General features: G+C 39.7%; 1 protein-coding gene across 1 annotated transcript in view; it reads left to right on the plus strand.

Moving 5' to 3' along the window:
• Positions 1-18,581, plus strand: part of ACACA (acetyl-CoA carboxylase alpha) — a 535,652-nt gene that overhangs the window by 101,316 nt on the left and 415,755 nt on the right. The window contains exons 19-22 of the mRNA XM_089673600.1: positions 5,139-5,273; positions 9,710-9,856; positions 11,933-12,121; positions 17,596-17,696. Of these exons, the coding sequence (XP_089529726.1) occupies positions 5,139-5,273; positions 9,710-9,856; positions 11,933-12,121; positions 17,596-17,696 (572 nt within the window). The remainder of the gene's footprint in view (positions 1-5,138; positions 5,274-9,709; positions 9,857-11,932; positions 12,122-17,595; positions 17,697-18,581) is intronic.

Below are 18,581 nucleotides of genomic sequence, written 5' to 3' on the forward strand. Positions count from 1 at the left end.
TTGCATACACCTTTGCACATGAGCGCGGGGGGGGGGGGGACGGGGGTGCTTTAACTTTTTTTTTTAATTATTTGTTTTGCATTTTTCTTATTTTTACACTGTCTTTTTTACTTATTTATTTTTTTGATCCCTTTTTTTATGTAATCACAGGGAATGTAAATATCCCCTATGATAGCAATAGGCAGTGACAGGAAATCTTTTCTGAGAAATCTGGGGTCTATTAGACTGTAGATCTCTCCTCCCGAAGTGATGAAATTCTCGGAGCATCCGGTTTCTAAGACCATAGAGATAATTGGATCCACTGGCATTCCCGGGTTCCCCGGTGGTACGGGAAGGCCAGAAAAAGCCATAGAAGGCGGTGGGGCACCCCCATCCCCGCATCCCCTCACGCTGCTTGTAAAAGCAATCCAGTGGCAAATTAGCCACTAGGATTGCTTTTACATAAAAACTGACCTTTGGCTGAAAAAAATTATACCAGGATAATGCCTGTAGCTGCAGGAATTATCCTGGTATAACCACTTAAAGTCCAGTGACATACCAGTACATCACTGGTCCTTGTTCAGCATATATGTAATATTCATTTTTTTTTTTTCATACAACTTGTTGGCTGAACGAAAAAAGAGAACCTAACAGATTCCTCCATTTTCATCAGTCAATGTGGATGAAGAAATCTCTGCCAGAAAAAGTGTGTGGTATGCCCACCATTAGAATATACCGCCTTGCAACCATCCACTTCTAATGTTGCGCATACATGTAATGTTCTAAGAGACTCCTCCATTCATACTGATCAATGTGGATGAAGAAATTTCTGCCAGGAAACAATAAAAAATTATATGCCAAAGTATAGGGGCGATCCACCCACTGACCACCCCAGGCCCCCATATGCTTGGGCATATATGCTCTTTTTTTTAACTTTGGATGAAAAATCTCATCCAACAGCACTGCATGTACTGACTTATATTCAGAGAGCAAGACCCTGTTGCTGTCAGAATAAACAGATCGGTGCTGCAGCTGAATGGTGTTCTTGCAAAGCAAACAACAGTGATTAACAATAAAACACAGTAACAACAGAACGTTAACTCAATAAAACAATAACTGAATGATATTCTTGCAAAGCAAACAATGGTTAACAATAAGTCTAGGTTTCCACCTATGCAGGTTGCGTTTGATGCGTTTCTGCATTGCGTTTCTAGGCAGAGTTTAAACGCAAAACGCATCAAAAAATGTGGCAAAAACGCAATACATGCTTTTCTGCGGCATTCCCATTGAAGTCTATAGAACCAAATACGCAAAGTTTTGCATTCAAAAAAGTCCCTGAACCTTTTCAAAAAACTCACCATGTAAAAACGCAAAGATGTGACCCTGTCCCTAAAAACAATTTTCATTATAAACTCCCATTGCCCTTTACCTAAAGGATCAACTATCCCTAGCGTTTATCCTGACTCTACCCCTAAAGTATATGTCCGGGCATTACTCAAATGTAACCACAAACCTCCCTGTCCCATTGTAGACCATTTCCTAGCATTTTTCTCTTCTTTTACCTTGTTCCTATAGAGAGAAACCCTTGTGCCGTCAGAAAACCCTTTCATTACTCCTTGTTGCTCCTTTCTTGGTAAAGAAAAATTCTCATTATTAGGGTATTAAGGGCAGACATAAAAATCAATATTTTTTTTTAGCTTTGTCCACATTTTAGCACATGAATTTTTTACACAAATGGTTTTGATAGCATCAACCTTGATCCCAATCTTAGCTGTCATTTCTAAAACTAAACTTCTGCGAAAAATATAAGTATATTGAAAAGTAATATTTAGCTACTTTGATTTCAACTTTCCAAACACATCTGAAATGTACATTTCACAAAATCTTCAGCATATTGCACTTTCCATTTGTTCAACACTCAGTGGACTTTACAATGCTTTTATCAGCCTAAGTCTATTGTGAAACCGCTTAATGAAGCAAGGGAACAAAGCTGATGTAGCTTGTTCAGGTGAGAGACATAAGAAATAGATTTTCTGCTTGAAAAGTCATAATGCTTCACTCATTGCAATCACATTGTATGAAACGAGTAACCAACAGGGAAAACTGACACGGCATACTAGTGTGAGCAAGTGGTACAAATTACCCTTTGTACTATATCTAACCGAAGCAAAAGAATTCCCCAATATAAGGTTAACGTTCCATATTAGTAGACAAAAAAAAACTTTAAAGCTGATCTCCAGTACAAGTAACAATGTTCCCTTGCAGTAAAGCTGCACTTGTGTTGCAATAGTTAATGCTCCTATTCATCTAGGGAATTTTTTTACCCAATCTTCTGCTCCAGCAGGCTCCTTCATGCTTCTAGACTGGTCCCGGCAGTCTCTTCTCCCTTGCACTCCGGCAGCCTAAGTTTCTGTGGTGTCATCATGACCAATGCAGGGCTCAAAGGCCTACATTGAACATGATGATGTTAAGGAACAGTCCACTGCTGGAGCATGCTAGATCACCGTCTGTTGGGGGAGCAGAAGATCGGGTAGAGTAGTAATAGAAGTAGTAAAGATGTCAAATTGATTTTCCTGTCCCCTAGACAAAAATGTGCCATTAACCCTTGCAGTGCAGGCACAGCCCCTCTGCAAGGGAGGACTTTTACTTTTCCTGGAGTTGGGTTTTAAGAAGGAACGAATCTCTGGGGGCTGTGCCCAAAAAAGGGGGCAAAGCAAGGCCTTGAGTTCACATTGCAGAGATATAGCTATGAGGCTGTAGGCACGGGAGTGTCTAGGCCGGGTGTCGGCAACCCGCGGCTCCAGACCCGCGGCGGCTCTTTTTCACCTTGGCTGCGGCTCCGGAGCACACTGCCCACCAGGTGACAGGCAATAGGGCAGCAATGGGCAAACTACGGCCCGGCGGACCTTTTAATCCGGCCCGCGGAGCTAGGCTCCCGCTAGGCTCCTCTCACAATCCGCGCTGAAGACCGGTGTAGCATGAAAATCTGTCTCCTATGAGGATCTGTCCCCCTCGACGTATCTGCGCATGTGCCGGAGATCGCCGATCAGCTGCTAATGCCTGAAACTGGCACATTCGCAGATACGTCGAGGGGGACAGATCCTCATAGGAGACAGATTTTCATGCTACACCGGAACGGCGCGGGAACACGGCGAGAGGAACGTGCGGAGCAAAGGTAAGTGAATTGACACAGGGGGGACTTGGGAACTTAATATGGGGGATGAATTAATATGGGGGATGAATTACTATAGGGGGGATGAATTACTATATGGGGGATGAATTACTATATGGGGGATGAATTACTATGGGGGATGAATTACTATATGGGGGATTAATTACTATGGGGGATGAATTACTATGGGGGATGAATTACTATATGGGGGATGAATTACTATATGGGGGATGAATTACTATGGGGGATGAATTACTATATGGGGGATTAATTACTATGGGGGATGAATTACTATGGGGGATGAATTACTATATGGGGGATGAATTACTATATGGGGGATGAATTACTATATGGGGGATGAATTACTATGGGGGATGAATTACTATGGGGGATGAATTACTATATGGGGGATGAATTACTATATGGGGGATGAATTACTATATGGGGGATGAATTACTATGGGGGATGAATTACTATATGGGGGATGTATTTTCAGTTTTAAAAATGTGGCTCTCAAAATAAATTTCAATCGTGGTTTTGGCGAGATTTGGCTCAGTTGAAAAAAAAGGTTGCCCACCACTAACCTAAGGCTATGATTGTGATTATGACGATACACTGTGGCCCTGATTAACCCTTTGCTTACTGGGCCCTTAAACCCCCTTCATGACCAGAGCGCTTTTTGCAATATATGCAGTGTCGGATTTGTTTTAAATGTTGCAATGGTTTTGCGGCTCCCAGTCTTTTTTTCCCTCTCGGAAACGGGTCCAAGTGGCTCTTTATGTCTTAAAGGTTGCAGACCCCTGGTCTAGGCCAACCTTTCTCAACCAGGGTGCCTTGAGGTTTCTTCAGGGGTGCCTTGGCAAAATGTCTAAATATTGCCCAAAACTTGTATCCATGTGGAACAAGCTTGCCTTTTAGTTACAAAAAGTCACAGGTTTTCATTGTGTACCATTATGACCTTCTAGCCGCCGACGTCCTGACAACCAGTGACATCATCAGTTGATAATGTCAGCTGCCTGCACAGCATCCTAGTTTGGCTAGCATTAGCTCAGTGATGGAGAAAAATTGAGGGAGAAGAGAAACAATGGAATACTAGTTAGTAACAGTGTGTAAAAGTGTATTTGCTTTGGAAGAATAAATCACCTGTAATGTTGGGAGTCCTACATGTGTGGATGTTGCTGCGTTATACAAAACTATTAGAATAGTTTTTCACATTTTAGAATGAGGTGCCCTTTTAAAATTATGGACAGCTTGAGGTACCCCATTTTAGAATGGGGTGCCTCAAGACTGTCCATAATTTTAAAGGGTGCCTTGGGACTGTCCATCATTTTAAAGGGTGCCTTGACTGGAAAAAGGTTGAGAAACACTGGTCTAGGAATGCAACACAAAAGGTACTTTTTGTAGGCAGAATTTACATTTCTACATTTCCCTATAACAAAGAAAACCTGTACCTTTTGAGTTAAGTTCCACTTTAATTCTAAGAACAATTTGAAAGGGCGATAGCCATATTCATCAAGACAGTGCAGCCAATCAAGCTTGACTCCAGTTTGACTAAATTAATACTGTATGTTACAGTAGGGAAAGAGTCGATTGTATTTGTTGGTATGGTATTCGTTGTCCCTTTGTAATTACACTTGCTTCTGAAGTACTATATGGTTATATAGTTTTCAGCAAATTGCTTCTGAAGTACTATATGGTTATATAGTTTTCAGCAAAATGCACTGCAACATTTCATGTCCCTATTCCTGTTATTAGTGAGCTAAATCTGAACATTTTCCTGTAGACACAAATCTTTGTTATGATAATGGATAATAAAATGCCTTATCAATAATTTGCCAGGCTTTACAATAAGAGTTTTTTTCCTAGAAAAATTAAACTGCATATTTTTGCATGCTTTGAGATGTCTGTATGGACACATGTACATGAGTATGTATTTGTGGGATGGATCAGTGCAGTGCAATATATATTTACAAATGTTCTTCTTTAGGTTATGAAGATGGTGATGACCCTGACAGCCATGGAGTCAGGATGTATACACTACGTGAAGCGCCCAGGTGCTGTCTTGGAACCTGGATGTGTAATTGCTAAACTTCAGCTAGATGACCCCAGCAGAGTGCAGCAGGTAGATCAATGAAATATGAGTAAAACTTTGATGGTCTTCTGTTTTTATCAATACAGGCGTACCTCAGTTTACGAATGCCTAAGTTAACGTAATTTATGAATGAAAACCCATTGAAAATAATGCCTTGGTTTATGAGTTTTTTTCGCAATACAAAGCAAGTTTCCCAAGGATGCATTGCACCTAGGAGGTTTATAGCGTCGGCCTTTAAAGTGCACTTTATAAAGAGTTTTGAACAGATAAGACTTTTTTTTACTTTTTCCTGACCTCCGGAACAGATTAATTGGTTTTCAATGCATTTCTGAAGTTTCCCCAGGATGAATTGCGCCTGGGAGGTTTATAGCGCCAGCCCCATGCATGCTGGTGTCTGTGGGTAGCACATGGCATTGAGTGTGGAGGTGTTGGAGCGGTTTTGGAGCCATTCTGGAAATTTTTAATCATGCCCTGTACAGTAGTTAAGCCTTTAAAGTGCAGTTTATGAAGAGTTTTGAACAGATAAAACACTTTTTTTTTTACTTTTTTCTGACCTCCGGAACGGATTAATTGGTTTTCACTGCATTCCTATGGGAAACCGCGTTTCGGTTTACAAATTTTTCACAATACAAAACATCCTGGAGAACGCATTAAATTCGTAAACCAAGGTACGCCTGTACCTTTATTTATATGCCATGGTATTTGCTAGTAATAATACTCAACTAGTGGTTCAAAAACCACATATGGTTTTTCCTTCCCTTTTGATTGCATGAGCTAACGTGTACATAGGATCTATATGGAGCTTTGTAAAAATCATGCAACAAAATCTTACCAAAACCAATCAAATAGTATTTCAGTTTAAAAAGATCTAAAACCCAAACTTTTAAATATAGCTTTGGGTAGAGTAAGGAAGTGTTAAAACCCCTGTCAGATTTTCTGCTGTCTTTATCTTCGCTGGGTGATTCACCTATTATATTTTTCCTGATGACCCTTGTCTCTGATATGGAAAGTGATGGGAAAGCCAACATTTTGCAGTAGTCACAGAAACAGGAGTTGAGGGGAAATTTCCCAATGGAGACAGCTGTCTAAGGAAGGGTTATCACTTTTCTTACTTACTCATTATGTATCTGGTACAAGAAATAAGAAAAATCTCCTTGATGGGATACAGACAAGAAAAAGACCCCAGGTCTTAACCATTCCCTACTTTACCCAAAATTTATATTTTTAAAAATAATTTGGGCTTTACATACATTTTAACTATTTATAATTATTACCCGCTTGTAAATGTGTTTCGGTAAATTGTATATGAAGCCAAAACCTTTTTTTTTTCTCATCTCTTGAGGGACAAAGGAAGTCCTTCACCTTTAGAATGAACTGCTGCCCACAGGTCGATTGGACACTGGCAACCAAAAAGCTGTAGATAGAACAACAGCATAGAAAAACCCCTGCTACTACTCACTGCATACCACATTTTTTTGCTAGTGTTCTAGAAGGATGAACCATTTTTCTTTAGCTTCTTCTGCATAAAGGATTAACCTATTTTTTCTAGCACCACTTTTTTTCTTCAACATTTTTGTCAGACAGTGGGCTACCCCTGATTTGGATCTGTTGGTGACCCAGTTTAACAGGGAGACCACTAGGGTAGTGGATGACATTTCTGTATTCAAGGACCCTATCAATGAGCGGTTGGAAACCCTCTATAGAACTCAGTTCATACTAGTAGACTGCCCTTTGCCTTATTCTGGCTGTGACTTTTTGTGAATACTGTCAAACCATTGTAGAATAGTCAAAGTCTCTTAACTTCTGAAGCAGTAGAACTTTCATTGTTAAACTGTGTGGAGCAAATGGCTGGAGCTTTACATTTCAGTTGTGATGGTCTTCCAGAAGCATCTCAACTCGTTTCCCAAATTGGTATTTTATCAATAAACGTGGTGAATGTGCTGGTCTGCTTGTCCTGCTTTCAAGGTACACCTGCTCTGTATGGTCTTAAAGGGACAACGTATCTTTGGACTGGTTCTTGATGCTATTTTCAAGGATGTCACTGAAAGCAAGAACACCAACCTGCCTCAACATAGGAAAGCCTGGAGAAATGTCTGCAAAAAGTCTCCTTCCTTTTGTTTCTTTACTCCTAGAGTATACATGTTTAGGCCTCCCATACTTGCCTTTCTTAACGTTTGGGATAAAAAGCCTGCAAAAACCTCAGTAAATCCTTCATCTATATGAAGTTCAGGATACATTTGCTATTTGTTGCAGACTCCTGGATCGTGGGATACATTGCAGGCACCCTGTTCGTGGGATACTTAGACGACCTCTTGTAGAAAAAGCAATCAGTTTTGGCTTTGTTGGCAGCACCCCTCTGATTGCCCAAATAATTCAGAGTTATGTGGATCCTGAACTTCATCCATTGACACAGGAAGAAATTGGCATAGAATTCCTCTCATCGCCTGCAGGCAACTCAGACCTCAAGGTTTTTTCTAGTGATGCACTCGGCTGTCAAAAAGTTTTGGCCAAAAATAGGGTTATCAGCGTTTTGCCGGTTAAAAAAAAAAAAAAAGTGTCCATAATAATTATTGACTTCTGTGCAATATCGAACCCCCATTGAATTCAATGCAAAATCGCACCCCACTGACTTCAATGCAAAATCGCGTCCCATTGACTTCAATGCAAAATCGCATCCCATTGACTTCAATGCAAAAACGGCTCTATTTAAGTTTTTTATTTTTATATTGATTTCATTTTGTTTTATGTCTGGTTTTTGTTACTTTAAAAAAAAGTTATTTTACCTTACTGGATTGTATTTTTTAAATTCATATTAATTTAAATTCATAGTATTCGTCAAAAAGTCGAATGTAATTTAATTTTATATATTAAAAAAAAAAATTAAAAACTGTCCATTTTGGTTTCAGTTTTCAGCCAAGTGCATTCTGAATTTTCATTTTCGCTCCATAATTTTAATTTTGGTGCACCACTAGTTTATCCCTCAGACAATTCTTCAAATACTTTCCGAGCTCATATCCTTGTTTTCCAGTCTGGAAGTTGCCCACCTCTCTACTCTTGCATGAGAGTTGTGGATCTGTGAGTAACCCTCTTTGAGGCTGCCCATTTTCTTCAATCTGTTCAGTACTATACTTTGTTGTCGTAGAACAAGTTAACCTAGTTTCTGAGGAAACCGATTTATCTCCCCCTGAGAATGGGGTAGTTTCTGTATCTGGATCATTCTTTTAGCTCTGGAGTCAGAAGTTGTAACTTCCCACCTGCTGTAAACTCCTATGTGGAGAAGCGGAGGCCCTGATCATTGGAGAATTCATGTCTCCCCGTCTTCATCCTGTTTTGCTTGCTCTGGATTATTCTCTTGGTAGATCATCGAACCAGGGTCCATCTGGACAACACCACAGAATGGGAGTGCCCAACCATCATGGTGAAACAGGAGATTTTGCTGCATAAAGCGGTAGTTTGGAATTTTACATTCTAGCCCTGTTCGCTATGTTCATCGCTTGTATGAACAGCTGGACAGATTTCCCCAACTGTTTACTTGTACATGGGTCAGTGGTTATATATCTAAGTGTGTTCCAAGACCTGCAGATGTGTGCCCCTTGATATCCTGGTTCAACTGCATGATTTACAGTTTTGTCTCCAGGTGCAGAAATCTTCTAACACTAGCAATGGATGCTCTGGTGACTCCATAGGATCTAGACTTTTCCTCCTCTTATGTTTCTTTCTCATCTGCATGTGTTTCTTGCCCTCCTGGCATTAAACACCGGTTTCCCGAATTGCAAGGCTACCACCTGGTCTCTTTTGTTTCTGGTGTCTTATGGAGATTGTGGCATCATCTGATTCTACCTTTGATCATATGGTCCTTCAGGCGACTCTTGAGTTCCAGGCAATCCTCAGTTTGTATATTTAAATTGGACCTGTTAGCAAGTGTTTGCTGTGTTGCCCTTTATGTTCTCAGTACTGCTTTGTTACATAATTGAAGCATGCTGGTAGTGGGAGTTGTTATCCTGGGCTGTCCTACATTTTGTTTTTTGTCCAAACCTCCTGTATGCTGCAGTATAACCCAAAGGTGAAAAACTTCCTGTTTCCCCCAATGGACTCCAAGTAAAGTGTTTTATTGTAGGTATAAAAATTGTATATAGCCACATATGGTAGATGGGTTTGACTCTGGAATGTCAAGTTTTTTTTTTTTAGTTAGTTCAAGTATTCGTGCATAGGCCCCCAGTGCACATGCACATTGCCATAATCATTATGAATATTGCACTATAGGATCTCATGTAGACATAAGATTGGTTTTCTGATTAAATTACTGCTATTATTCTCTAGAAAGTAGGACTTAGAGTGAGCAGCCGAACCTCTATATATTAATTTTACTAATTATCACAAGAGCAGTGGTTCCTGGCTTTATGAAACCTCTGTTTTCTGCAAGGTAACTTGGTTGTTATATTTCATATAGTATCTTTAATTTATAGGCTGAACTTCACACAGGACCATTGCCACAGATACACAGCACTGTGCTACAGGGAGAAAAGCTCCATCGTATATTTCATTATGTTTTAGATAACCTGGTGAATGTTATGAATGGATACTGTCTTCCAGAGCCTTACTTCAGCACCAAGGTAACCCATATTTTACACTTCCAGAATACAAAATGTTCTTTTTTGTAGAGAAAAAATATTTTGGATGTTTGTTCTAATATTTAGCAAAAAAAAATCTTTAATATGACTACATGAGGTAAGTAGGAGAACTGGGAGGTTTATTAGATGAAGCACAATGCAGCGATCAATTGACGTGTTTCGTGCTACAGCTTTTAATCTTGTCGATTTTGTAATACACTCAGATATATTTTGTAGCCTTGAAGTGAAAATCTTTGTAGATGACTTTGTCACTGACGGGTAGGTTAAAGAAACCCACACTAAATAACGCATACTGTACATCTCCAGTCATGAGCTCTCCTTGTGAAAATGTTTGATGCCTGGCAATAGTTTTGATAGCATGTCTTCAGTTCTCTTGTCACTTGAACAGAAAAAGTATGCAGAGCAGGACTTTATCCTTACTCTGCCATCGCTAGCTACATGCATGCACCGACCACCATTTTTCAGAAGGAAGTCCGCAATGACAACCCATGCATTTTTTTTTCTTGGCAATTCATGTGTAACCACTTCAAGTCCGGACACTTTCACTCCCTTCCTGTCCAGGCCAATTTTCAGCTTTCAGCATTCTCACACTTTGAATGACATTTGCGCGGTCATGCAACACTGTACCCGTATGAAATTTTTAGCATTTTTTGAGACAGATAAAACTTTATTTTGGTGATATTTATGCACCACTGGGATTTTTATTTTTTTTGCTATATAAATGAAAAAGCCCAAACATTTTGAAAAAAAGTGTTTTTTGCATAAATTTTGGCCAAAATGTATTCAGCTATATTTTTTGTAAAAAAATATCCCAAATTAGTTTATAACCAAAAATTATATTTAAATTTTTTTTTTTACATTTTTTTTTTTTATATATTATTATTTATGATTTTTTTTTAACATACTGTCACCCTAGCAGTACAGTGTCTCATTACTAGTTGTGGGGGGTGATTTTTTTTTTTTATACACTGATTGGTTTTACACCCATAAAGGCTGTAAAAGCAATCATTTCTCCTTCTCTCTGGCTGCATTCTTGCAGCCATTGAGAAATACTGGGAGAGCTGTGATTGGTCACTGCTTGTCACATGGTACAAGGCTGTTGTAAATAGCCTTGTACCATGTGACCTCTGTGATCATTCACAGATTTTACAGGTAGTAAGCAATGATGTCAGAAGTGACATCTTGCTTACTACTATTCATGTGATCACTGATTGGCTAGTCAGTGATCACATGATAGGGACCTTACACGGAGGTCCCGTACAGCGATCTGTGTTCCGCTGTGTCATACGGACACAGTGGGCACCGGATCGTGGTGCCGTACGCTCCCAGGGGGCGCGCACAGGCAGGGAAGCAGGAGGACGTTTATAAACGGCCACCTGCTCTTGCACTGCTCCCGTCCGGCCATTTATATACATGGGCCGGACTGAAAGTGGTTACATGTGATTTTTACCTTAAAGTCTCTAGCACTGATATTTGAAAATAATTCATAATTTCAGTGCAGGGGAAGAATCAACCATGGGGTGGCAGCCTCCTAGTGTGTATGTATGTATGTACGTATATATGTATGTCACTTGGCCTGCAAGTGACAGGCTTGCATACATAGATTTCTCTTTGCCAGCTACAGGTTCAAAATCCACCTAGAGCACTACTTGGTATTCCTTGTCCATGTGAAAAGATTTCAGGCCCTCAAAGTGTTCAAGGTGTGCCCAGTGCAAGTTTAGGTATCTGACACCGTAGTCTATAAATGTTTGCTCTAATCCCCTGCATAGCAGGATTTAGAGAGGGTTTACCAGCAGCATGTGCTAATCAGGTTATAATGCATTACACTTTTACATTTAAAATTGGGAGTTTGCTGACAGGAGGAATGCTCAGTTATGACTTTGTTTGTGTGGTGCTGCTCTTTCTTTGCCCAGCAGTGGTGAACAGTGTGGTCACCTAACTGGCTAGACTGCTTTGCAGCAGTGCCGGGGCATAAGTCAAAAAGCTGTGTGCTTGCTTCCTGCAGTTTTGCTTTAAGCCTTACATGTATTTAATTGCTGTAATTTTTTATTTTGTCAGTTAAAAGACTGGGTGGAGCGATTAATGAAGACCCTCAGGGATCCATCTCTTCCTTTATTGGAACTCCAGGACATTATGACCAGTGTATCTGGACGTATTCCACCAAATGTGGAGAAATCAATCAAGAAAGAAATGGCACAGTATGCCAGCAATATTACTTCTGTGTTGTGCCAGTTTCCAAGCCAACAGGTAAAGCTTTATGTAGAAATATACAGTATGTTGAACATTGATAGAAAGATTGTTTGTTTTTGCCCAGTACCATCTAAACAAGGCATTTATAGCCTGGTTCTATACTAACTGCTTCAGTGGCAAAGAAGTAAATAGAATTTTGTGAGGATGAAAAATTAATTTTTGGACATTATTTATAACCCTTAATTGTCTTAGTTGTAAAATTGTGGATGACCCTAACAAATTATTGTGGAGAATGCAGCAACATATTAGAACCATTTAGCGTTAAAGCTGAAGTTGAGGCCCAGGCTCCTCATTTTTCCCCTGGTCTACATGCTGATTACATTTTTTAATAAAATCTTTCTGTACCCAGTACAAAGCTATTTTTTAGTCTCTGTGATGTCATCACTAGGTCTCTACACTTTTCATTTTCAGTACATTTTAATGAAACTTTACAGAATACAGATCATAGCATGAATGAACACTTTGATTTGAACAAAGTGTTATTAATCAATGGGAAAATAGCTAAGAATGATACCAAGGCCCTCCAGAAGCATGACTAAAGGTTTGCAAATGATCTAAACAAATGACTTATAATGTAAAGTAGACAATGACTAGCTGGGCAAGGTTGTAGTAACCAATAAAACCATAAAACATTGCTCAGACCATAGCATCATATCTAGGCAAAAACATGACTCTTATCTATGGAAAAAGGAAAAGGAGGACATGCAGTGGACAGGCAAAAAGAATTGTTAGAGGAAAACAGAAGAGAAAGAAGATAGGAGGGGGAAAGAGGAGGAAGGGAGGACGTTGAGGACATGGCCAGGGCCTCAAAGCTGGACTCCTACAAAGAGGCATAACTCTCAGTAGGTAATGAAGAATGAGCATATTTTATCCATTGGACCCATACCTTAAGCAACCTCTTTTGTGTCAAATGGTATACTGATGAGCTTTTCATTCATGTAGAAAGCGTCAACATGTTGGCAAACCTCTGCAAAGTAGACAAACTGTCCTTCCAGGCTTTTTTTAGTAGTCTGCTTTGCTGCTAACAGAATGCAAAATTAAGTTTGAATTGAGATTTAGTGAGATCATGGGGTTTGAAGTGCTGTAGGACATGCCAGGGATCTCTAGGAAAGGAGTGATTAACCAAGGATTGCAGGAGCTTTAGAACTTTGGTTCATAACTGTGCAAGCATGGGGCATATCTGCCAGGTATGAAGAACATCTCCTGGGCTTGAACAACCCTACACGTACATGCCAGCAAGAGACAGATTAGGATGTGAACAAGAAGCTATTGTGGTCCAAATTTGCAGCCAGTCTTCTCCATCTTTAGTACATCAAAGATCTTTTTCCCACTTGGAGACATTAGCATGATTTTTGTGTTGTTTAGAGTTTTGTAATTTAGCGTAGACAACGGATATCACTTTTGGGGAGAGATGCGTATGGTAGCAATAACTGTATGTTAAAAAATGATGACTGGTACATGACATTTTTTCTTAGCAAATTTGATGGCAAGTCAGTGTTTTATTTACAGGAAATGAAAGAGTTCAGAGGATGGAGTGGGATATTGTTTTCTAGTTTCTGCCAAGTATAAGCAGTAGGACCATTGATAAAAGAGTGGGCATAATGAAATTTACAATGGAAAGCACCAGGGGAATCTAGTCCTGTGGGGAACGGTGAGTTACCTGGGATGGGTAAGAGCAGCAAGTATGGCAAAATAAATTTACTGTAAAAAAAAAAAAGGTGGGGTCCCATATTGTAGGGGTATGTCACATTAAAGGCCTCATGGAGGTTGGTCTGGATCTGGGTGGGAGCCAGGATAGTGTGCAAACAGCAACAGGTGAACAGCAGAATGTCTCCAGGTCAACCCACAAGGGATCTTATTGTGAGGCTTATAAGGAGGTTAATGGAGAGATTTGCGTGGTTGTGAAGGATTTAATGAATTTGTGTGAACATTGTAAAGTGCGAGGCTTGCTTTTTTTTTGTTGGGCCAAATAAATAATGGAACATGATTCTGAAAAGTTTTCAAGGCATAAGATGGAGCAGGGATTAGAACGAGCACAGAATTAAACATGAGCCATTTCCAAGGCAAAATAACAAAATAAACAAAACAGAGATTTTTCCTGTCCATAGAGTGTAAAAGCTATCTTCTAGAGAGGTCAGAGTGGTGCAGTAAGTACCTGGGTGGGTCTTTTCACAAGTCGAAATCTGTCAGATGTTTGGTAGTCTCTCTAACTTGATACCAAAAGTTGGTTAGCTTTCTACAAGCCCAGAAAACATGGAGAAGAGTGCCCTCCTTCTTTTTGCAGTGCCAGCAAACATTTGTCGCTTCTTGGCTGAGCTTCCAGGATTGTCATTTTGATGGTGTTAATTTTCTCTATACATGATAGGTGATGGTGGGACCAGATGAAGAGATCTTTTGGAACTTTACCCATAACAACTTGATAAAAAATAATGGAAGATATTTACGAAAACTGAAAAGTGCAAAATCTGGTGCACCTCTGTATAGCAACTTATCAGCTTCCAGGTTTTATCGTCAAAGCTTAATTGAAGCTGAAGTTAGAAGCTTATTGGCTACCATGCACTGCTGCACCACATTCTGAGCGCACCAGTTTTAGTAAATCTCCCCCAGTGTTCTTTAGCAAGGAATATATATTCCACATTAATAATTATGCTACCAAAATCAGTGTGTGCTGTAAATTGCCTCCAGCATTGCTCCTGTTTCTTCTTGCTGGATGTTGCCATTTTACTAAAGCCCAGAGCCCCTGAACAGCAGTAAATCTTTAGGCTATCAGCAGATCGGCCTCTACATTTTTGGCATAGCTCTGAAAAATGGAGAGCAGCTGAACATGGGCAGAGCAGCGTGTATTACTGGATTTTAAGCAGTATAGACACTTATTTTTAATGTATTTTTACATAACTATATTTGCAAAAGGAGCCAGCCTGAAGTTATCTAGCAGGACTTCATTTTCTGTCTAAAGTTTCACTTTATTAGTGTAGCTAATAAGACCGGTAAAGTAGTGAGTTAAAATTATTATGAATTAAATTTTGTAAGATAATTGTGAATGTTGAGTCCAGTATTGTGAAAGTCAATCCAGTGGTTGAAGTGGAAAGTGTTGTGTCAAAAAATCTGTATCTCATTTTGCACAGGGATCCAAGAGCTTGGGTATCCCACCGTCTGCTGGAAAGGGAAGAGAGAGGAAAGGAATAGCAGAGGAAGAAAGAAAAAATACAACAATAGTTATAAATGCATAAAAAAAGTAGCAAAAAGGCTGCTTAAGAAGGTTATGGTGAATGGTGACATACTGACATACACAAGCACTACCATAGTGTGTGTGTCACCAAAACTGTCCAGGTGTGCTAGGGTCTGTGCACTTTTCTATGCAATGCAGGCAGATCATGGCCCATCACAGGAGACAGCAGGGTTGCACAAATCCTCCTGAAGACATCACAGCACCTTGCCTTAGTATTCCTCATCCAGAGCCCTCAGCCCTGATGCAAGCAGTTGGCTGCTGAGTTATATACATATCAAAATGCTCTGTTGGGTGGATCTCGGTGTTTAGGGGTGGGCGTTTTTAGACAGGCTGTATATGCATGCACACTGCCCTAGGTAAAGCCCACATGTGATGCTCAGCCTCCATGATTGAAATAATTAAAATCCAATTAATGAAAGGGGTAAGACAGGGACATTAAAGCTGGGGAGGAAAGAGCTAGATGATGCTGCATGTCTTCCAGCCTGAAAATAAGGATGGCTCTTTCTAACAGCTTCCAATGCAACCTGGGTTAAGTGTAGTGTTCAGTGAAATCAGAGTTAGCCATTACAATAGTGTAATCTACAGTGCCAAAAAAATCTGCACTAGTTCAAAAGTTCCAAAATTGCATAACGGCTAGCACAAAATCTTGATCAATAATCAAAAATATAAATGTGTTTTAAACAAAGAACATTCCTAACCCACATGTATAAAAAAAAATCACCTCCACCTCAATTCAGATATTGCCTTTTAAAAGTTAATACTTAATATATATCTAGCAATGTGTATTGGTAAAAAAGGTTTAAAGCATAAAATATTCCAGACCATAATGCTAGATATTACTTTTTCAAACCATATTGTATACAAAAACAATATATGATGAGCCAACAGACTATTATAGTCCAGATAGAAGAAAGGCCCACGTTCAGGTGAGTAGTATCAACTCATATCATCTTAATTTTACATTAACTGTGGTGATACAGGGTTTCATGGAGATGTGTCAGCTCACACAGTGCTCAGAAAGAAGGCTCAATAGATCAATTTGACCCTATGATTAGAAGAGTGGTCAATAACAGCTCAAAAAACGAGGGATTCCTTCAGCTTGTACTTCCTCCCCACATTCAGGTGCACCGCGGATAGTCTTATCCCAATCCTCAATATCTGCAACTGGCTGTCAATAATTCAAGCATCCAGGCATGACATATAAAGAATAAACAAGCTCCCCATGGTATAAAACCAACGGATAAAAGCTTTATTTTTCAAAATTGCACTTACTTGGTATCCACACATAAAACAGTCTGTATGTAAAAACTCCTAGTATTGCCCACATCAGAGATGGCTGCAACCCGGCACATGTGCATGGTGACATACGCTCTTGCTCCTTCCAACGTGTTTCGTCAAATGTGGCGTCATCTTTTTTATGTGCTGCATCGTTTGTAAATAGTTTAGAAGATCCTGTACAACTTTGTAAGAATGAAGGTAGATCTGGTCATACATGGGGCTAAACAAGAGAAATCACTTGCCTCCATTCATGGTAAAATGTGTGGATACATGAATCTGCGGCATTAATTACTGTATTCTGACAGCCAACATCTGCTGCTTTCCAAATACCCAAAAAAGTCTTGCACCTGATTGGATGTGAACTCTGTTCAGCTGAGAATTTTCCGACGAACTCCTTCGAGAAAACTAAAGCCTTTGAAAAAATCAAGGCAGGTGGTGTTAACATGGCCACAGGGGCAGACTGACCATTTGGAAACTCGGGCACTGCCCAAGGGCCCGGGGTCAGTAGGGGGCCCCATGAGATGCCTCTGGTACCTTTTTCATAGGCTTTTTTTCAGTTTGGGCAAGGACACAGGGGCCCCATGATCCCCTATTGCCCGGGGGCCCTATGAGTTGTCAGTCCGCCCCTGCATGGCCACCCACGAAACGCGTTTTGGCCTTTTCAACAGGAGTCAGACAAAATTGGATCTGTGTATTGCCAGCTGCAGCCTGGAGTTCAGCTTTAAATTATGGAAGAAGACCATTGAAAGTTTTGCCTTAGTAATAATTTTATATTTGTTGACTAGAAGTGTCTTTATGCAAAAGTTGCATTTGTTAATCCTTCCATTGAAAAATGATTTTGATAACTTATAACTGGATAACAACCTTTACTAAATGTGACAGAAATGAAGCACAAGCTTTTAGTAAGTGGAAGTAAAAATGCATGCTGGTTAAAATGCTTTTTATTGTTTTGTTTCTTGTTTAGATAGCAAATATACTGGACAGTCATGCAGCTACATTGAACCGTAAATCTGAACGTGAGGTTTTCTTCATGAACACACAGAGCATTGTGCAACTAGTGCAAAGGTGAGATGTTAACTGAGCAACCCAGGGGTACAAGCATTCTTGCATGACCAGAGTTTTGGTTCAAGGAGTTTGGATGGCTGGATGTTTTTCTACCAGCACATCTTTTTTTCCGATTTCAACATCATTTGTTGGTATGATTGCTGGAAACATGAAAAGGAATTTATTTTTATCTCAACTGTTCCAGACAGCTTTCATTTCCCAGAATCACTGAGGTCTCATTGTTGATTGGATGGGAGAGGGCACATCCCCTGAATAACAATGTGTTATAGCTTGTCCTATGAGGTTATCTATTGAGAGACTAGCGTTTTTTTTGACACCTTTACTTTGTTAATGTAAATTTTTCTGAAATCTCTGTTTGTAATTTACACACACACACTAATATATTATATATAATATATAATATATTTCTTTAACCACTTGCCATCCTGAGGATTTACCCCCCTTCCTGACCAGGCCATTTTTTGCGTTACAGCGCTGCGTTATTTTAACTGACAATTGGGTGGTCATGCAATGCTGCACCCAACTTAAATTTATGGCCTTTTGTTCCCCATGAGTTGAGCATTCTTTTGGTGGTGTTTGATCACCTGTGCGGTTTTTATTTTTTGCGCTATAAGCAAAAAAGGTCCGCCAATTTTGAGAAATAAACAGTATTTTGGACTTTTTTCCTAAATCTTTCCAGTAAAAAAATTTAAAAAATCAAATTTCGTCATAAATTTAGACCAAATGTATTCTGTGACATGTCTTTGCTAAAAAAAAAATCCCAATACGTGTAAATTAATTGGTTTACATGAAATTTATAGCATGCACAAATGGCGGTATAGATAATGGGATTTTTTTTCTACTAGTAATGGCAGCGATCAGCGACTTTTAGCAGGATTGCGGCGG

This window comes from Staurois parvus, unplaced genomic scaffold, assembly GCF_062004578.1.
Source record: "Staurois parvus isolate SC_StPar_1 unplaced genomic scaffold, SC_StPar_1.0 ptg000142l, whole genome shotgun sequence".
Lineage (NCBI taxonomy): Eukaryota > Metazoa > Chordata > Amphibia > Anura > Ranidae > Staurois > Staurois parvus.